The 22,500-nt window shown below is 38.9% G+C and overlaps 1 protein-coding gene and 1 long non-coding RNA gene across 2 annotated transcripts in view; one reads left to right on the top strand and one right to left on the bottom strand.

Annotated features, from left to right (window-relative positions):
• Positions 1–19,566, top strand: part of LOC137979520 (uncharacterized) — a 24,333-nt gene extending 4,767 nt beyond the window's left edge. Inside the window, exons 2-6 of the mRNA XM_068826789.1 lie at positions 7,215–7,489; positions 13,475–13,595; positions 13,814–13,856; positions 14,411–14,537; positions 17,926–19,566. Of these exons, the coding sequence (XP_068682890.1) occupies positions 7,215–7,489; positions 13,475–13,595; positions 13,814–13,856; positions 14,411–14,537; positions 17,926–18,453 (1,094 nt within the window). The 3' untranslated portion in view covers positions 18,454–19,566. The remainder of the gene's footprint in view (positions 1–7,214; positions 7,490–13,474; positions 13,596–13,813; positions 13,857–14,410; positions 14,538–17,925) is intronic.
• Positions 19,567–19,586: 20 nt separating this feature from the next.
• The window catches only part of LOC137979522 (uncharacterized), an 11,157-nt gene continuing 8,243 nt past the window's right edge, over positions 19,587–22,500 (bottom strand). The window contains exon 3 of the long non-coding RNA XR_011118356.1: positions 19,587–22,023. This is a non-coding gene — a long non-coding RNA (uncharacterized lncRNA). The remainder of the gene's footprint in view (positions 22,024–22,500) is intronic.

Here is a 22,500-nt window from a genome sequence, read left to right as displayed (position 1 = left end):
CTGCCTGACTGCGTAGCGTAGGATGGATTTCCACGAAGCATCACCACCTTCTGCGATGCGTTTAATCCAAGCTATTTTCAAGGCACGTTCCATGATTTCGAAGTCAATCATTTTCAAGCCACCGTGTTTCTTTACCGCGATAATCGTTTTTCTCTTAATTTTGGGGGTTTTACCTTCCCAAATAAAGCCAAAAATAATTTTGTCAATAGTGTCTATAAGCGGCTTCGAGATTGTTAAAAGCGAAGTGCTGTATACAAGTTTAGCTAGACCTAGTGTTTTGACGATGTTTATCCTGCCAACGAGAGTGAGGTGTCTTCCTTTCCAGCTGTGTAGAGTTTGTTCTAGGTTGTACACCTTTTCTTCAAAGTTTAGCTTATTAGCAAGTACAGGGTCATACGAGAAGTGAACACCTAGGGCGTAAATTGAGTTGTGGGGCCATTTGAAACCGAAAGGCTTTTCATTGCAATTCCTCCAAGAACCAAGCCACATTGCTTCAGTTTTATGCTTGTTAACCTCTAAGCCGCTGATATTCTTAAATTCGCTTAAGAGGTTCAGTAATTGCGAAACGGAATCGAGATCGCGCACCAGTACCGTGGTATCGTCTGCATACTGTGTAATTTTTATTTCTTTCTGGCCCACCTGAATACCTCTTTCCAAAAGAAAAAAGCCTGACGCGTGCCCATTATGCAAAACGCAACTAGAGGCCTTGTTGTAAATGACGTCAAACCAATTTAGGATGTCAGGGCCGAAATTAAATCTTTGTAGCGCCGCTTTTAAGTAGTCCCATTCAATTGTGTCAAACGCTTTTCGGAAGTCCAAGAAAAATGCAATGCCGGGTTTTTCTTTCTGTTTAGTGTGAAACATAGCGTCTTGAATAAGTCGAACATTCTCGCCTATGAGACGACCTTTGATATAACCGGTTTAATTAGGGTTGATGATTTTTCAAAGCACTTTTTCTATCATTTTCGCAATTGATTTTGTCAAAATTTTGTAATCGATGCCAGATGGGTCTGAGATTTTCCAGCAGGCTTTTGTCCTTGTGTTTTTTGGGAATTAACGATATGATCCCGTGTCTTTGGCTAATAGAAAGCATTGCGGATTTGAAGGCGAAGTTGAAGCTTGCGATTATATCGGTACAGATTTCTGACAGAAAAAATTTATAAAACTCCGCAGAAAGGCCGCCTGTGCGAGGGGAGGGGGGTATAATCATTATCATTGATCTTTAACTTTGTTACACTTTTTCTGCAATGGTTCCGTTTTTCGAGGTTAAGAAAATGCTTTATATTGTGTTCGCCTTGCTCTTGCCACCTGGCTCTGCTTCTGCATGATGATGGCACCTTTTGTCTTTTGACGCATTAGTGCTCGTAAGCGTAGATTGGTGCCGTAAAGTTCATTTAAGAGCTTTTTGTCGCTGGGATTCTTTTCAGTTTGTTCTAATAATTGATTGGCTTTATTTTGTAGTATATATTCTTCATTTCTTCGTCGTTTGGCTCTAATTTTTGAGAATTTGATTGTAAAGCCGCGAATTTGTATTTTAATGAGGTCCCACCTTAGACTTGCATTTCGGACGTCTGAGTACTTGTTCTTAAACAGTGGAATTTCTTCATGAAGTTTATTAACATATTCACAATCTTCTAGTAAAGACTTGTTGAATTTCCAGAAGCCGGGTCCTTTAGGTTGCATCAGGCTTTCGGATTTTAAATGTAGCGTGATCGCTGAGTGATCTGATTCAGGCGCATTGATTATGCTGCAGGATTGCACATCTGAGGAAAGGTCCTTTGAAATAGGAAAAAGTCAAGCCGAACTTGAATTTTGCGAGACTTGTTTCCCCAAGTAAATCGATCAGTGTCCGGGTTGCGACGGCGCCAAATATCGGATAAGTCAGTCATACAGGTTGATAAGGCGTTCGATCTCCTGAATAACGCGAGCTTTTTTTAAAATCGAGTTTCCTCCCTTCTTGTCCATTTCCATCAGGGCGCAGTTGAAGTCTCCTGCAACAACGATATTTCCATGCGCAAATTCTGCTAGTAGGTTTTGGAGACTTCTAAAGAAGGTTAATTGTTGATTAACATCATTCGGTGCATAAATGTTAAGAAGTATAATGCGGGATTCGTCAACGATTAAGTCAAGTAGGATATATCTTCCATTTTTGTCAGTGATACATTTTTCAACTTTTAGCTCTAGATTTGGGTTAACAAGTATAATAACCCCTTTACTGTTCGAAGAGCCGTGACTGAAAAAGGCTTTCCTGCCCCACTCTGCTTCCCAGAATTGAGCGCATTCTATAGTGCTGTGTGTCTCTGTGTGTCGCAAACGGATACTTTTGGTTATGCAACCACCGGAAGATTGATCGCCGCTTAATTGATTTACCTAGCCCTTTCACATTTAGTGACTGAATTTTAATGTTCAGGCTTGGGTGTGAAGTCGTTTTTGTGTCGGATAAAAAACCGTGTTTTGGAAAGCGTTGGCATGTGACTTTGAGTGCTATCCTTAGGCCTAATTAAATGCAGGATTGGCGAAATTAGCATACTTTTGGCGAACGCGAGCAAAAACAGAAAACAAACAAATAAGAACCACAAGTAGCTAAAAAAACATAGTGGACAACGTAAAATAGCGAGTACTACGTAGCACAACAGATAGGCAACTAAGAAAGGCTCGGTTAGCGGCCTTGCAACGCGCCACGATAAAGTGGTTTCGCGTTCTGCTCTGAGCTGCATCATAGAACATAAAAGTAGTGACGCGATTAGCGCTACCGCTTGACAATTAACTATCGCGATCAGATTTACAATGGTTTACACACAAAGACAGTTCTGATTATGACAAGTCTCATACCTAGCGAGTCGAAAACGGAACGTGGCATTAGGCTTCTTCGTGGTCGTTGTCTTCTTGGGGCTGCGTGTTGACTCTTGGACCATTCACAGTAGGTATTATGGTTGGCAGCCATTCTTTTGGAACGTTGTAGTGAAAATACCTTTTGCCAATAACGATTAGCCTGTTTCCAATGACGGATGCTTTTGCGCGAGGATTTTCTTTCTTGATCCTTTGCAAAGCTGGAACTAACACTTTTCTCCTAATATCTTGAATGTGTTTAGGAAAATCTTCACCGATTGCAACTGGGGAATCCTTCAACCGAAAACGATTTTTCCACACTAGCTCTCTGTCGGAACGACAAGTCAAGCGCACAATGAGGGGCCTAGTTTTATTAGCGTTTTGTTTACCAAGGCGGTTGGCGCCGCAGAACTTCATGGAATGAACAATTTCTGCCGGTAAATGCAATTGCTGGATCAAAACATTCTTTACTAGTGCTGCGCAGTTTTCTTTTTAGGAGATTCCATTACACGTACGGTAGAATATCAGGTTCCAGCGCCGGCTGTAAATGCTTTGATGAGTAATTTCGTTCCATTGGGCAGACTGCTCTGTTTCAGACGCTCTAACACGTTCAGCCAAGTCGCTGTATTCCTTTTGAGTAAACTCGAGCGATTCTTTCGTCTCGTCAACCACTTTAAAAGTTACGCCTAACTGGTTTTTGAGAGAGTCTATTTCCGCCTGGGCTTCATCTAGCCGTAATTCTAGGTTCAAGATGCGGTTGTCACTTGCTTTGTGTTTGTCTTCTAAGTTTGTTATCTTTGCTATTAGTCCTTGGTATTCAATAACCGTTAGCGAGATGAGGGCGCCATCTTGAGAGTCCATCGCTTCTTCATTGGTTTCGGTTTTGGCGTCCGAGCTACTCACTCTTTGGCGCTTTTTGTCCTTGTCTTGTTTGCCCATCAGTCGCTATCGTTCTTGAGTGAGAGGTTTATACACAAAACAAACAGCTTTTTGTTCAAGTACCTGCGGAGCTTGTGAACACGCGTCTATCCTTGAAGACACATCGGCCCAGTCTCCAAATGCGTTTTTCATTTTTGTCCATTTCTTTGCCTTCGTTAGCAAAACAACAACGTGAAATAGTCACATTTGAGGTTTTGTGGAGAACGTCGGTACTTGGAGATAAATTTTCATTTTCTCCCCGCGGCCTAAATTAAGCGGTTTCATTCTCGAGGGACTGCGACACTATTGTCATGTTTGGAATAGTCTCGAACCTTTCTCTGTATAAAAATGTGTTTCCTGATTCTCTTAAAGTGGCCAAACTCACTCCTATTCTTAAAAAAGCTAATGCTGATCATGAATTTTTTTCAAATTTCCTTCCTGTTTCAAATCTTCAGTTTTTATCTAAACTGATTGAAAAGGCTGTTGCATATCAGCTTAATTGTTATCTTGCTGAAAATGATCTTCATGATTTGTTTCAGTCGGCGTATAAAGCTATGCACAGCACTGAAATGGCTTTGGTACGTATCTACAACGACATCCTACAATCTGTTGATGCTGGCAACTGTGTCATTCTGATTTTCCTTGATATGTCAGCTGCGTTTGATACAGTTGTTCATGATGTCTTACTTGATAGCTAGACTTCAGTGCTAATGGTTTTGGTGTCAGGGATGTTGTTCTAAGTTGGTTCAGTTCGTACCTCACGAATAGGAAGCAATTCGTTGGTATCAATGAGTCTTCCTCGTGCCTTGTCAACCTTGATGTTGGAGTGCCACAGGGCTCAGTACTAGGGCCTCTTCTTTACTTGCTCTATACTTCTCCATTAGCTGACGTTGTTAAGCGTCATAATGTTAGTTATCATTTTTACGCTGACGATTCTCAGTTGTATTTGTCGTTTAAGGGTAACCAACAGCTTGCACAATCAAGACAGTCTTTGGAGCAATGTCTCACTGACATTTCATCGTGGATGCTTGCTAATGGTTTGAAGCTAAATCATGATAAGACAGAGCTGATGTGTATCCACTCTAGGTTTCTTAGTCGCCCTCCATTAGATGAGATCGTAGTTTGTGGTGAAACTATTGTCCCTTGTATTTCTGCTGTTAATTTGGGAGTAGTTTTCGATGAATGTATGACTGGGGAACTTCAAGTCGGCAAGATTTGCAAGTGGTCTTACTTTCACTTAACAAATCTGTCTTCTATTAGGAAACATTTTACTTCTAAATTAAATGCTGCTCACACTATTGTTCACGCTTTCATTTTTTCCGATCCAGACTCGATTACTGTAATGCATGCTCTTCTTTATGGGCTCCCTAAATGTCTTGTTGACAGGCTACAGCAAGTTCAGAATTCTACTGCTCGTGTTGTTACTTTTACAGGGAAGTTTGATCACATCACCCCTGTGTTGATTGATCTTCATTGGCTTCCTGTATACTATAGGGTTATCTTCAAGTTGCTTCTGCTCACTTATAAGGCCTTAAATGGTCTGGCTCCTTGCTATCTGTCTAATCGTCTTTCCTATCGTTCCTCTTGCTACTCTCTTCGCTCTGTTACAAATAAACTTCTTGTTGAACCTAGAGCTAAGCTCTCCACTTATGGCTGTCGGTCCTTTTCATTCGCTGCTCCAAGACTTTGGAATAGGTTATCTTTGAATATTCGTTCTTGCTCTTCAGTTGCTAGTTTTAAAAGCAGACTCAAAACGTTTCTCTTTACATTATTCCTTGATAATAGGAAATTTAATTAGTTATTTGATTTTTTTCATTTTAATCATTTTCGATTTTTTATCGACTGGTTTGATATTTCTTTCATCATTTGATTTTATCATTATCATTTCAATAATTGTTGTTTGAAAATTGTAAATTGTAAAGCGCCATGGACAGCGATACATGGATCATTGAGCGCTATAAAAATAACGTTATTAGTTTATTTTTGAAGTGATTACAATAACAGGAATTTATGCTTTTAGATGACGTTCTCGTTGCCGTTCCCGTCGTCGTTGTAAAAGCTCCCTACTTAGTATAGCGTCGGACAACCCCTTTCAGAGAAGATTATGGGACCGAACATGGAATCACTGACAAAGACGACTGAAAAAAAATGCTGTATTTGAAATGACAGACTTTCTGCAGTCTTCTCAGATAGTAATTTGTTCAATTTACTGACCTCAAGCAAAAAACGACTCGACTGTTTTGAGAACGCCCTGCAGGTGATGTGATATGCCCAAATTTGAGGTTAATATGTTGATGACACGATCTCCTCAGAACTGATAATTCTTAATGACTCAGAATAATGGCGAAGTTATTGCAAAAACGGGAAGTTTGCTTTCACACACGTGCACTGACATGCAAAGATGAACTTACATCGCCAGCCGAATCCCCGTCGTATAACGCAAGTCCACACGCAAGGTGTCGTACTAAAACGAGTCAGCGCTCTTTCAACCACTTTTTTATAGTCGAAGACAGGGAATTCTCTTGCTTACACATTCAAAATTGGCTCAAACATCCGTGCTTTTTAAAAGAACGTTAGCAAACTTACTTGGCGATTTCATGATTTTTACTAGAAGTTCAGTTATACTACTGTCTTCAAAGTTTTTTACTTCAATATTCTGCACATAAATATGTTATGTCATCTTTTTATACCTATTCACTACTTGCACAATTCCATAATGCAATTCGCTTTGGGGGGTTATTTGCATTGAAACAATAGATATCTAGTTCACTGAAGTCCCATAAGTAAAAAACTACTGTTGTTTTTATGTAAGAAACCCCCCTAAACGTATTGCATTATGGGATTGTGCAAGTAGCGAATTAGATTATGTTAAGCCGTTTCATTTTATCCCGTTTTAGTGCATCGGACTTTCCAATCTTTTATTCATGTTTATAAATTGAAAATACTTTTAAAAAATCCCCACGTGGATGGGACAATTAAAAAAAAACTGTATCGTATAGCGATACTCACCGTTACGTAACTTATTCCAGGTTGTCATTAATGTGCCAACCAGAGATCTATCGGCTGTCGAAACAAAGGCTATTTTGTCTTTGGCAAAATTTAAATGTCAAAAGAATTGTTTATAAACAATGAATATCGCTATTGTAATGCATGAAACTAGACCTTCCCTCAGTATTTAGAGTATATATATTTGGCGCAGAGCCTGGCGAAGAAATAACAGCTTAATTTTTTTCGCTATTTTCACCAATCCCATAACACAGTTTATTTTGAGGGTTATTTGCATTAAAACAATGGATATCCTCGTTCACTGAAGCATGATACACTCCCGAGAGTAAATAACTTGTATTGTATTTATGCAAAGAACCCCCTAAAACCTATTGCATTATGGGATGGGGGAAATAGCGAATGATATGATTGTCGCCCCCAGAAAAAAAATTCTATAATTTGCGTGCTATTACGTGCTACAGGATTACATACATGGTATCACCCCGATGTGCCACAAGATGTGTTCGTAAAAGACGACTCGCATTATCTGAATGTGCCAAGAGTTGGTACACACACGGTTGCCGATGTCTTTGACTGCACTTTTGAATGTCTAAGTCATCCCTTTTGCCTGTCTTTCAACATGGCTGCATCAAGAGCATCTGATGGCAAGCTCTGGTGCGAGTTGCTGTCTTCTGATCGATACAGAGACCCCGACGAATTAAGGATCAACGCAACCTCACATCACCTCTCTGTTCAGGTGAGATTTACGAAAGGGAAAAGTGATCCAAGAAATTATCTCAGTTGGGAGCAGGTGCTCCGAACTGAATGTCTTCATGGCTCAGTTGTCAGAGCATTGCACCGGCATCTCAGAGGTCACGAGGTCGTATCCCGTTGAGGCCAACTGACTTTTTCAGGTGTCTATAAAAGACAATTGCTTAAATTGTCCAGTTATGTGCGACGATCACTTCTTCCTTTCGTCTGTAACTCACACTGCAAACGTGCATGTTACAGTTGAGCTACGTCACGCGTGACCAGTATCGACGAGACTGAAATGAAAATCCAAATTCCTCATTGGAGCTTCCGAGATTTGAATGGAATCTTGAAGATTTTTCCGAAATTTGGTACAAAAAATGCACAGTAACTGAAGAGTAATTCATCAACCTTGGTTTTCCACCGAGATAAAAGAAACCGTTTGCATGATACTCAGTAGAGCTCAATTCCCGGAGGATTAGTTGGGGACACCAACATGGCCGCAGTGACGTCACGTGAACACTATTTTTAAGAGACAATTCCTTAAATTTCGTATATGGAATTTAAGCTTCTCTTCTAACCGGGTGGCCTGGTGAACAAAACATTTGTTGGACCTATACTAGAGTCCATCAGTAGGAGACTCCATCTCCCACTTTGTTTCTATGAAGTAGCGTTTTTCCTGATCTATCTATTTTTAGAACCACTTTCGCGCCATTCGTTGTCGTGGTAAACGTTAATAACAACTCAGTAGCTGCCTTTATAATTGACGAAAGCTTTCGTTTCACCTCTTGCCACGAATAAATATCACGCACTTCCAAGCATAATCTATTCATGTGAGATTATACTTCTTCAGGCTTGCAATGTATCATGGGAAGTGTAACCTTAATTTTGTGGAATTGATGCCAAAGAAAATGAGGATAAGGGAACGGGGAGGCGTTTTCAAAACTTTGAGTCTTGTTTCCCGCAAACGGCCCGCAAACGACCTTTAATTAGCGCGGCAAATTCAAAAAAGTTATTTCTCAAAATACATGGATAGGTCAGGAAAAACGCTACGCTACGAATACGGTCTATTATTCTGTATTCAACTACAAGTTGAATATGTAATTACTGGTTGTCAGGGTCAAATTCTGGTCGTCTCTGACGACTGGACGCCTGTTAATTTCGAACCCTGTGTAAATATTAACAAATTTGCATACGTGGGTTGAAATTTGATATGGGAGCGGTTTTCATAACGATGACAGGAATTCTTGCTGCTTTGTCATTCTGGTGTGTGTTGTTCACACGCACGGAATGAAATAAGAAGGTTTTTTGCCTCTAATAGCTAATTTGTTGTTGCTTTCAATATTTTTTTTGGCTGGAAGAGGTTTTTGTGAGATTTTCTCCCTCTGCTGATTCATCGTGTTGTGTAAATATTAACTAATTTGCAGAAGTGATTTGAAATTTGATATAAGAGCAGTCACGGTTTTCAAAACGATTGATGACAGGAATTCTTGCTGTTTTGGTCCTTCCGATCTGTTGTAAAATGAAGTACATTTGGGAAGCCAACACTATTTCTTTAAGCTTATCTAAGGCTCATTTAGGTGAATTTTTGCGTTATTGACAAGGCTTTTGTACATTATGCTGGCATTTCTTTGAGCATTTTATTAAGGCAAAAACATTAAGCATTATTCGAGCATTTTTGTTGCATTTTCCCCCCAAAAAAAACATTTTTCAGAGAAAATGAAAGGTAAAATATTTTTTACAACCAAATCGACAAGAACAATCCTTAGAAGATTACATTTAAACATCACCAAGAGATTATAAAGGTAAGAGAAGTAATCCCTCATACTGGCCCTATTCCCATCGTAATCCCTCTTAGGTTATTTTTAGATGATATCAATTTTCCCGCGGATAATGTTACCGCGCGCGTTACGTGGAAGTTTCGTGGAGGAGGGAAAGTGCAGCAAATTCTGTACGATGCCACTCACCGTTTTCAAAATTGAGTTTCATGGCCTGATAAAATTCATTGTCTACAAGACTGTGACAGGTTTCAAACATACATCCTTGGAATTGCTTAACTGTCTAATTTACAGTGATACCAATTTGAAGAATTTCCAATCTATCAAACCGTGTTAAATAATTTTGTCCGACGCAGATATGTTTACCTTGGTTGCATTGCGTTACTTGTCCATTTTAGTGCGCACTTTCTCATCGTCTACAAAATTCTGTCGCTTACAAAACTCGTCCCCGTCAAGATACAGTTTGCAATCATATATCATGGAAATCAGTTAACCGTATAATTCACTCTGATACCAATTTTACGTTTGTCTAATGTAGGAAACTGTGTTAAATAATTTGTAAGAGGGAGCTATATTTTACGCGTGCGTTGCAAATTGACTTCCATCCGATCTTACGGTTTTAAAAATTTTTATCGTGCGGTCAATTAAAATTTTCCTGTCATGTGTGGTACTGTTTGAAAGTGTTAGCTGTCGAATTTATGAATGTCATAGAATTAAGTCACCATAGTTTAAGTCCGCTAAGAAAATCGAGAGCGCGTTGACCAAGTCAGGAATATGTTACTTTGTGACTGTAGTCCGCGATATTTCATTGTGTACAAAATTCTGTCGCCTATAAAACTCGTTACTTTCAAGATACAAGATGCAAAGATATATAATTCAAATCGCTTAACTGTGTTGTTTACAGTGACACCAATTTCAACACTGTCCAATGTACGAAACCCGTGTTTAATAATTTTGAAAGATGCAGGTATATTTAACATGCGTGCCTTGCAAATTTACTTCATGCGATACCACTTGTTCATACATTTTTATCGCGCTGTCTGTTCAAGTTTTCCTTTCATGTCTGATATCTGTCTAATTTATGAATATCTAAGAATTAAGTCGTCAGATTTTAATCCCGCGAAGAAAATCAAGAACGCGTTAACCAAGTCAGCGATATATTACTTGTTGACTGTAGTCTGCGAATTGCCGATGTTTACAAAATTCTGTCGCTTATAAAACTCGATCCTTTCAAGATACAGGTTTCAAAAATCTATAACTGAAATCGCTTAATTGTCTAGTTTCCAATGATACCACATTCAAGGTTGTGCCATATACGAAACCGTGTTAAATTTTTTTTTAAGGAGACAGCTATATTTAACATACGTGCTTTGCAAATTCACTTGAATCCGATAACGCGGGTTCAAAAATTTTTATCGGACACTTGATTCAATTTTTCCTTTCATGTTTGGTACTGTTGTTGAGCTCTATCTGTCTACTTTATCACCATATAAGAATTAAGTCATCATATTTTAACCCCGCAAAGGAAACCGAGAATGCGTTCATTAAAGTCAGAGAGATCGTACTTATCGACTATAGTCGTCCATTTGCCATTCTGTACAAAATCCTGTCGGTTACATAACTCGTTCCTTCCAAGATACAGGTTTCAAAACATAAGTCATTGTAATCGCTTAACTGTGTAGTCTACAAGTCACGTTCGTCCACAAAATGTATATACGCGTTTGTCTCACCATCCTCCGCCATTTTTGTTTGATGGTAAATCGCGAACGACGCGATCATTGCGTGGGAATTTGCTCAGCTGTCAACATTGGTAAAAATGAGGACATGTGATTGGCTATCAGTTAACCCTCGTGGGAATACCGGATCTCGCAGGAGATCTAAAAATAACTTAACAGGGATTACGATGGGAATAGGGCCAGTATGAGGGATTACTTCTCTTACCTTCATAATCTCTTGACATCACTTATCTTGCAATACAACAACAACGATTAACTTCCACTTAAATATCAAATGCCATACATTAAATTATTATACTTTATTTGTGCTCTATATATACGTTTTTGTGCAGCTTAGCGTTTATTACTGGGTTGCCAAGCCCAGTCGGAAACTGCGTTTCATTTGTTGGTTTTATTTTTACTGGGTTGCCAGCATGGCAAACCCAATCGGAATCTGCGTTTCATTTCGTCGTTTTTTCCGTGTTGGTAAAAGTCTTGCCTGTCACTCCCATGCTAAGTGGTATCTTTGTGCATGGAGCCTTCTGCTCGCATTTTCTTAGGATAGAGAGGGTAATGGAAATGCGTAGATTTCTCTGGTGGACACAGTGGAATGATAAACTTAACCTGCAATGGCGTCGAAACTCATCTAACGCGAAGGGCGTTTTAGTGGATCTTTAAACAAAATATACCCTTATGGAGCTCAATAATGGAAAGTCAGTTGGATAAACTAGGCAGGCGGTGAAAACACATACCTGGAATCGTAAAAGCGACGAGTAATGGACTTCGACAACAATCTATCGCCCGTCGAGCCGAAATCAAAGTGAGCTGATAATTTCCAAAATTTTATCACGAGTGTAGTTTGGCGAGTAAACATGCCGCGGTAACTTAATCACAGCGCCCGCTCAATTCCGGCCATGTCACTTTCGATTTTGCGATTTATTTGAACGTAGCACAAATCTCCCAAAATGTTTGTCGCTGATCGTAACTTTTTATATATTCTATATTCACGGTTCAAAATTAATGTTGTTTTCATGTCGTAAATATTTTATTCTCGATCGACCGTCCAGGAAACTTCCTTCTGCTCTTTCTAAAAACTGTGTATCAATAGTTATACTTTTGCATCAATATTTGTTTTGCATAAAGCAAGCTAACAAAATCTGTACCTTGCTGAGTTCGCATTTGTTCACGTTAATAGTATTTTCGGTCCGATGCTTCTGTTTTGAGGGGTATATTGTTTTGATCTCCCATCCAGACACTAACCCTGCCGGTCATGGTTTAACTTCAGCAGATTTTAGTTTAACAGAGATGTCAGATGCTCAGAGGGCAGGGAACTTGGAAATTATCAACATGTCAGCCCAGAAGCCAACGTTTCTCGCTTCTTTTTTATTTGTTATTCTTTAGAGACTGGAATACTGTAGTTCAATACCACACAATTCAGTCCCTTCTGATTTTCTCTAACATGTACCACAGGCAACCCAGTGTATGCTTCACGGAAGCATCTTGTTTTTATTTGTTTTCGTTTCTTTTTTCCGTGCCGGTAAAAGTCTTGTCTGTAACTCCCCTGCTAAGTGGTGTCTTTGTGCGTAGAGCCTTCTGCCCGTATTTTCTTAGGATCGAGAGGGTAGTGAGAAATGCGTAGATTTCTCTGGTTCACACAGTAGAATCATTAACTTAACCGGCAACGGCGTCGAAAGTCATTGTAACGCGCATGGCGTTTTAGTACATCTTTAAACAAAATATACCCATATGGAGCTCAAGAATTGAATTAAATTACATTATTAAATTATATTTTTTTAGTTTTTGTGAGGCTGAGCCTTTATTTGTGTTGAAATGTTGAAATTAAAAAAAAAGAAATGAAATTTCAAAAACAACCCCATCAGCCTACGTATAATGAGCATTTACTGTGTATTTTGGCGACCTTTTGGGGGGAGACCAAGCATTTTAGCAGGAAGGAGCATTAAAATGGACATTTTAGTGGCAAAGTAAAAGCATAATGTACAAAAGCCTATTCTTGACCAAATTTAATTCATGCAATGATTATTTACAAACGTGGAGCTATTTTAAAAATAAATAGTGTTTCGTTTCCTGACTTATAACTTGTTAGGGTGTTTGGGAATGAGTACGAAAATTTGAGGAGGACAAACAGGTACAAAAGGCAAGCCAGTTTACGCTCTTGGAGCGTCTAGTTTATTTGCAATAACGTCTAAAGAAAGTTGTGTGTATCCTGACATGAAAGCAGCAGGTCGACGGCCTCTATTTCATTTGCTAACAACTCTGGCTCGGTTCACCAAGCACTTGTGACCACGTGACCGCTATCAAAGCTTGGCATGACAATACTCGTATCTCAGCATGCGCATGTCAACGACTAATAGCATTGATGCGTATAAAAAAAATAAAAACAAGTTCTAGAACTACAGAAAGAATAATCGAAACTCATTATGTCGAAGTTAAACGATTTTGCGTAATGTCTAAAAGACAATTTTTTTTTTTGTATTTCAGAACCAATGTGCCTCTTCATCTTGCCAAAACGGAGGTACAAGTTTACCAGACGTGAAAAATAAAGGTTTCCACTGCAACTGTAAGATCGGCTTCACGGGAGATCACTGCGAAATAGCTATCGGTCAGTATTTGATGTCGCTTAAATCGAGGTGCTGGTGGTTACGTACCAAGCAGTTTGCGCCAGCACCTGTCTTCATTTGAATGACATGTTTGGTGCTGAAAGTGTTGATCAAGTAGCAAGTTTTTCTGTTGTATATTACCATTAATTTTTTCCTCTGTTATTTTGAAAGGGACCTGGTTAAATCGCTCCTGGACTAATCGTTTTTGTTTCTCTTTCAGCTCCCTCATGCAAAGCCCTGTTCGAAGCTGATAAAAAGGACAAGTGAGTACATTGCATATTTTTCCCTAAAGACTTAAGAAACCACTCTATTTTGATTGGTCGAGAGCAGCTCAGTTTCATAAAGTCCCTAAATCATGTTACTATGGCGACCACGCACGCTTGACAAAGGGCCTTCAAATCAGAACAAAAATGACCGACTATAGACGGTATTCATAAATGCCGACTAAGTAATTGGAGTACTGGCCTCGGTTGTTCAAAAGATCGATAACGCCATCCACCGGATAAATCAATATCCAGAGGATAGTGATTTATCCAGTAGATAGCGCTATCTACCCTTCGAACCACTTGGGTCTGTAGTATAAATTCACTGACGAAGCGATCATTTCCCAGGGGTTAAGGCGGAAATTTGCATGCGCATGTTCCAAGTTCATAGTTACTCGTAAACATCGAACGAAACCTCGTGTGGCATTTAATTTTCTTATATCAGCTTTACACAGCGTATATTCCAAACCCTTACTGGAGTAACTTAAGTTACTACTTAATATTTATGAACTCAATATAACTCAAATTAGCGTGTTTAACTGTCCAATTTACAGATTTAACACAAGCGTGCTTACCACACTTCACTTGGACTCTGCACTAACTTCCGTCTTGTGTCACTTTGGAGATTTCGGATGCGGAGCTGGAGGATGGACACCGGTCGTGAAGATTGATGGAAACAAGGTATTACATGTATTTTGTGATTTACTCCAACCTGCATTTGTTCCACGGATCGCTAATCATTTTTACAAGCATGCCAGCGTGCGAACTCAGACGCATCTCTGAGGGAGCCAAAATCATAGAAACTCTGAATTGAAGTTAAATTCCAATGGTCGTTTTCGTTTTTTAAAGTAGATCGGAATCAGCCAATCACTACTCCAAATGGCCAATGAAACGGACAGAACAAAACATTAGCTTTTTCGAGGAGCAAACTAGTTGGCTATTTACAAGTGCACCTGGGAAGGTGAAGTACAATCAGTGACACAATGTTGGTACACCGACGGGATTAATCGAGCATCCCTCCCTCTCCTCCCACCTTTCAATGTTGCTTAGAAACTAAAACGTACTGAACAGTTAGTTTGGGTGCATTGCGCTTAGAAACTAAAACGTACTGAACAGTTAGTTTGGTGCTTAGAAACTAAAACGTACTGAACAGTTAGTTTGGGTGCATTGCGCTCAGAAACTAAAACGTACTGAACAGTTAGTTTGGTGCTTAGAAACTAAAACGTACTGAACAGTTAGTTTGGGTGCATTGCGCTTAGAAACTAAAACGTACTGAACAGTTAGTTTGGTGCTTAGAAACTAAAACGTACTGAACAGTTAGTTTGGGTGCATTGCGCTTAGAAACTAAAACGTACTGAACAGTTAGTTTGGGTGCATTGCACTATGCAACATTGAACGGGGGAAAGGGGGTCGGTGTTCCAACGACTTATGACAGTGATTGTAGGTACATCCAGTGGTCAGAACGGGTGTTGACCTCAGGACCTCGGGATTTCAAGGCAAGCGCCCCAACCCACAATAACCAACAGCTGCGTAAACCAAGAGAAAATGAGGGGACAGAGAGGGAGGCTCCCGGTCCAGCCCTTGGGATATGTCATGTCCACGAAAGTTATTTTTAGACGAGTAGAAGTCTTCCGAGACGTCCGCATGCAGGTCAACCTCGGTCTGATGTTTGAACAAAAAGCAAAGATTTCATGTAATGGCGGACGAAGTGGACTTGACGTTTGTGCATGCGGACGTCTCGGAAGACAGACTTCCGTTAGAACAAAGACTTTCGTTCGTCTAAAAATAACTTTCGTGGACATGACATATCCCGGCCAACGCCATGAGCCTCCCTCTCTGTCCCCTCATTTTCTCTTGGTAAACATAACATCACATCACATAGCATAACATAACATAACATAACATAACATAACATAACGTAACGTAACATAACCTAACCTAACCTAACCTAACCTAACCTAACATAACATAACCTAACATAACTTTTTATTCAGGAGACTACAACACAAATACAAAAACTTCCTGAAAAGGAAAGTTATGAGGTAAACCCTGTATAAAAATAATTTCCCTAAACTAAAACACATACAAAAGTTTCGATAACTAGATAAATTTGCTAGCTACCAGTACTAATTCGATAAATATTCAAATAAATTATAAGCCTACTCTTAAAAACTGGTAATGATTCGGCGTGTACAATATATCCTGGTTATTCGTTCCATTTCCTTACAATGCGAATAAAGAAAGAATATTTTCAATTACAAACCGCGCTTTTGAAGTAAAGTTTGTAGTCGTCATGAGCTCTTGTACGCGTTATTTTGGCAATTTCAAAGAAATCTGGGAAAGAGAGATTATGAATACCAAAATTATTTTATAACATTGAATCAGAGATAGAAATTCTCTACGCTTTTCTAGTGTTCCTCAGAGTGCGCATGTCTATATATGTAATCCGCAATGAGAGAAGGGGAATAGAATCGGGTCCCTCGGAGGAAAGAAATTATAAAGCAAGGCTGGCTGTACGGCTGAGATTTGAAAGACCAATCTTTGGTCTTTGAAATATGTGAAATGTTAGCAATAATTTTTAAAGTTAACCATACTCAACAAGTGCTTACTTAATAGACGTATTTGATACGGTACTGGTATTTCAGTGTACTACACCAAGAGATCATGATCTCTTGACTACACCTTTACATTTAATGCATGGTCGTTCAATTGTTATTGTTTTTGTTGCTACAGATATAACCAGAAATCGACCATAATTAGATGCACGTTGATTTCAATAAGCTTCACGGAGTGTCCCCTTAATCTTCTCCCCAACTTTAACACCACTGTGCCCGTCACAATGTGTCCCTCAAATGATGCTCTTCAAGTAAGAATAAACAGCTTCATTTACCCTAAGCTAAAATAATGTCTACCTTTACCATCTCCTTATATTGTTGGAAATAGATAGCAAATGCTTAGCCTTACGGTGATTCCTCAGTATTGCACTGCGCATCCTGTACTGCGCATATGGTGTGTCAATATTTATCAATGAGATCAAATTTGCAACATTGTAAATATGGCGTAAATTGATCATACACGCTGAGACAGTGCTCAAAACAAGTGAGAGAAGTTGTGAATGACCCATAATTCTTTGCGATTAAGGGCGTAAATTTCGAGAAAACGTGGCGAATTTTGTTGTTTCCATCGACGATAATCGAGATAGACAGGTACGATGCTGTTTTGCTCTTAAACGACCAAGGTGACCTATATTTTTTATTCCATAATTTTGGTGTTCAAATTAGCCCCTTTAAAACAAAAAAAAATTAAAAATTATCGGAAGGAAAAAAGGTATGTCTAAAAACGTACACAAAGCCCCTTACCCAGCGATGTAAATTATTATCTTGAAAACAACGTCTCGAGAAACGTTTTGAGTCGACGTCGTTTTAATTTGAGTGATTTTTCCCTAAACTATATATTAAAGACAGTGTGCCATATGCTCTAGACTTTCTACCTATCAGGTGTTTTTTCAAGTGTTACTTTAAAAACCCTCTCATTTAGCTACCGCAAAATGTACCCTGAGCCGATGAAATAACGGGCGTGATCAATATCAGTACAGGCATCAGTGGGGTAACATTGGCACATTATATCTCTTAAGCAAGCACGGTGACATATCCTTTTTATTGTAGCTCTCAAAACAGTGATTAGTACGGAACATTTAGGGAAAGCCTCAAGAAATCGTTCGACAACTTTTTTTTCTCAGGAATCACCTTAAAGGGACACATCATGTTCGATTTCAACATTGGACATGCATCTAATAAGGTGCTTTGACTATTGTTGTTTTTATTGTCTATTCTGATTTGAAGAGGGAAATTCCTTCCTTTTACAACCGCCAAAGCTAATGTTGTCGCTGGCCGCTAATGCAGGCAGCAAATAAGTGCGGTTGAGCACTTTCTTGTGCGAAGCCCCGAATTAAATGATCTCTCTAGAGTTAACGTACTCCAAACACGCCATTTCAACCGGCCATTATTACTAAAACGTAGCTTGAATGTGTGATCCTTTTGGTTAGAGTTTCTTTCCTTGTTTTTTACAGCAAACGTTCCTCTACAATTCGAGTCTTTGGAGCAACAAGAAATCCTACAACCTTCCTGGAGGACAGACTGGGTTCGACACACAAGAAACAAAGTTACCAACTTACTGGAACACATCCTTCAATAAGATCTGTCTCGGTATGAAGATCTCTGCCGCACAACACCCAAATTTCGTAGTCATTAACAAACGGGCTGATTCTCTCTATTCGCTGATTGCCGATGGGAAACATCGCAACGTATCACTTGGCCTGGCTGAATGGAAGAAGCTAATTGGCCCACAAGCTTCCTTGCAAACAGGTGCTTGTCTTGCGGAGGGGTTTAATGTTCAGTGTAACGCTACCGGAAGCTCCAAAGTAAGAATTGGCGTTGTTCGTAACGAAGGGGCCTACTGCGATTCTTGTGACTCAAGACTCGGCTTTGGCACTGGAGGTTATCACGACATCACCAATTCGTGTGGAAACGAGGCCATGTACGGAGGTGACAACGGTGACAAGCATATCAAAGCTGTGGGATATATTTTGGTGCAGTAAGTTGTCTTTGTATGGACTGCCAGACCCTGTAATCATTTAAGTAGACAGTGCTATTTACTAGGACAGAAACAGTTAACCTTACCAGCACTGAATGGCAGCGATGGATATTACTTTAACGGAAACTTACACATGTCCAAGACACTCAACTAGATTCCAGTCGTCAAATCTAGATTCCACTGGAGTTACTATAACTCTAGTCGTGAAATGGAACCGGAAGTGATATCTGTTCATATTGGGAGGGGGAAGTCAATCGGAGTCCACTGGAGTCCTATCCTCTACTTACACAAATCCCATAATGCACCTCTTTAAACACCCAGCCGTCGCCCGGTCCAGCAGTTCTTTCAAGCTCAAGCTCAGAAAGTCCTCACGCTGGAGTTCTTCATTTACAAAATTCCCAACAGGTTTTCAGATTCCAGCCGCAAGCAATGAACAGTTTGTTTTCCAATTGTCATGTCGGAAACGTGCAGGTTTTCATGGGCAACAATTCGGCCGGTTTTCACTGAACTTAATTATTTAGATCCTCTTTTTGCTGTTTTTTACACTGGAAAACTTGAACCATTTACAGACTTCAAAAAAGTTGGTAAAATCTCTGTTAAATGTCCACATTTTCTTTGTAAATTACAATCTCTGTAAATTTGCACACTTACAGAGATTTTGTAACTCCATAAAAAGTCTGTAAAATTTAACACATTTTCGTCCTTACAATGACATAAAATGTGTACAAAATCTCAATAAAATCTATGTAAATTGAAGGAAAAATTTACAGAGATTTTATGTGATAAGTACAAAATGTCTGTAAAATCTCTTTACTTTCTCTGTAAAATTTACACGAGAAAAAATCTCTGTAAATCCATCCATATAAAATGTCAGTGTTATCTCTGTAAAAAGTGAGTGAGAAGAATGCATGAAATGTCTATAAAATGTCTACAAAAACCCTCAAAAAACTGGACTGGAAAAGTATGTGAAATGTTTTTAAAATGTTGGTGTTTTAGTGCACAAAATCTCAGCAAAATGTTTACGATATCTCTAAATAATAGCATTTAAAACCTGACGTAAGCCAGGAAATGTTAATAAAAAGTGAAATGGATGAAAGGTTAGTCGATTTTACGTAGGAAAAAGAACAAGTTCTAGAGTTTGTGAATGCATAAATTTTTATTTCAAATCTAAAAATAATCATTTGTCTATATTACTTTCAATAGAATCTAAGTGTACAATAAAATTCTTGCAATAAGTTCAATAAAATAATTCAATTAATAACATGAGGTACCATGGCAACTTTTTCTACCGTGCCAAAATGGTGTCCACTTTTGAAAAAACCCACGTCCTATGAATGCGATTTGTCAACCATGATTTATAGCTGATGAAATGGTAAAATGTATACTCGTGAAACTTGGGAATAATTCCACTTGTGTTTTGTCCAAAATCAAATAATTTTTCTTGCCTTAAGGCTTATGAAATTATTTGATTTTGGACAAAGCGTGTGTGAAATTATTCCCTAAATTCACTCATCACTATTTCATAACCCATACAAATTCATCAAAATAAGGAATAAAATATATGCAAGGGATTTTATTATTAAATAAGTATAAAAATCTGGCTTATGTTACCCCAATTACAAATATAGTTTTTAGAAATGGGCGCGGCTTATCTGCGGGAAGATCTGAAAAAGGCTGCCTCTGTTGGCCAGTTTTCCATCTTTGCATCCAATTTTATGCCTAGTTGCATGTACTAAGCTACAAACGTTCTGCTCATATTCTTGTTGTAATGCAAAAAAATCTATGACAAAACTGTGTTTAAGAAATTCCTGTCAACAAATACCAGAAAAAGATCAATCATATGTCAAGTTGGTAAAAACGATGTTCATTACATTAAAGTGCTAAAATTACATTAAAGTATTTTCCGTTTCAATATTAGTGAATAGTGAGTTAACGTTTGATGAACAGTGGATGAACTTGACTTCTAAAGACTAGACTTTGGATTTCTTTTGTTTTCTGTCAAAAAACTTTTCTCCATAAATTTCAGCTGGTAAGGTCAGGGTGCGGCTTACCTCCGGGTTTACAGTTCACCTGCCAGTTCAGTTGGGTAATACTAGCATACTAAAACAAATTAACCACATGGATTACCTGCATGGGTACACCTACTTTTCAAGTTACATCGAACTGTATGAGGTGCGCCACCCGCCAGATCCGACAAAAAATACTACAAATTAGTATACTATGACAAATTAACTGCATGGTTAGACCGAATTTACAAGTTACATCGAACTGTATGAGGTGTGCCACCCGCCAGTTCCGATGAAAAATACTACAAATTAGTGTACTATGACAAATTAAGTGCATGGTTAGACCGAATTTACAAGTTACATTGAACTGTATGAGGTGCGCCACCCGCCAGTTCCGATAAAAAATACTACAAATTAGTATACTATGACAAATTAACTGCATGGTTAGACCGAATTTACAAGTTACATCGAACTGTATGAGGTGTGCCACCCGCCAGTTCCGATGAAAAATACTACAAATTAGTGTACTATGACAAATTAACTGCATGGTTAGACCGAATTTACAAGTTACATTGAACTGTATGAGGTGCGCCACCCGCCAGTTCCGATGAAAAATACTACAAATTAGTATACTATGACAAATTAACTGCATGGTTAGACCGAATTTACAAGTTACATCGAACTGTATGAGGTGCGCCACCCGCCAGTTCCGATGAAAAATACTACAAATTAGTGTACTATGACAAATTAACTGCATGGTTAGACCGAATTTACAAGTTACATCGAACTGTATGAGGCGCGCCACCCGCCAGTTCCGATGAAAAATACTACAAATTAGTATACTGTGACAAATTAACTGCATGGTTAAACCGAATTTACAAGTTACATCGAACTGTATGAGGTGCGCCACCCGCCAGTTCTGATGAAAAATACTACAAATTAGTATACTATGACAAATTAACTGCATGGTTGGACCGAATTTACAAGTTACATCGAACTGTATGAGGTGCGCCACCCGCCAGTTCCGATGAAAAATACTACAAATTAGTATACTATGACTAATTATCTTTAAATCATTGTTGCCACATGCAGATGTGTTTATTAGAAAGCTATCACTTGTGTTTGATGTATTTGCCACTGAACGATGACTGACAATTTCCTCAGACCCAAGGGACAGTGAAACCTTTCTTGATTTTTGTCAAAAAACTTACAGTACATGAGCGGAGAAGTCACTGATTGTTGCAGTGAATATTTCTCCCTTGTATTTCACCCAGTTCAATGTGAGAGCATTCGACTCTTCCATAATTACCTGATGTCTGGAACAAAATATTTACTTGACCCAGCTAAAACAGTTTGACCTAATAATGTTCACAAGGTATATCCAAAATGGCAATGAAACCTCTACCCTCCCAAGTGTTGACACAAAGACATCAATTATTATTCACAATTGCATCACAATTTGCAATCAGCACTGTCTGTTTCGTGCATCTCAGGAAATTCCCTCCAATTAAATTTCAATGCTCAATTTCCTTCAGCACTGCATCTTGTGGTTGAAGTACATGAAGGCCCTGGAAAAGAGTCACACCAGTCAATCAATCAATTTATATAATTTCATAATATCATTTTCGAAGAATGTTGTAACAAATCACTTTGCCATTCATAAGCAATGTTCCTGTGTAGGTGAAACTGAATAATGAAGCTAAGAGCTAAAGGAACTATTGCAAGAAACTTGTATCTTACCATGACGAGCTTAGGCCGACAAAAAAATATATGCAAATGAGCTTACGGTGATTTGAAATCACCCTTAGCTAATCATTAAGTGTAACTCAAGAACTCATTTCGCAAGTTTAGGTGTCGCAGATATCGCATCAGAGTCCGCTTCTGACATATTCAGTTACTTTTTTTTTACACCTTTTAAGTCACAACGGAGAAGCATAAATCCACAAAACGTCATTCAGGGAACGTTTTCCAGAGACTTTGCCCCGTGTAGCTTGTGTGGCGTGCAGCAATTCTCGCGAGGATTTTAGAGTAATTCTTGTTCGCAC

Source organism: Montipora foliosa, chromosome 12, assembly GCF_036669935.1.
Source record: "Montipora foliosa isolate CH-2021 chromosome 12, ASM3666993v2, whole genome shotgun sequence".
Taxonomy (NCBI): Eukaryota; Metazoa; Cnidaria; class Anthozoa; order Scleractinia; family Acroporidae; genus Montipora; species Montipora foliosa.
The sequence above is the reverse complement of the archived record's forward strand: the minus strand, read 5'-3'. Positions and strand labels throughout refer to the sequence as shown.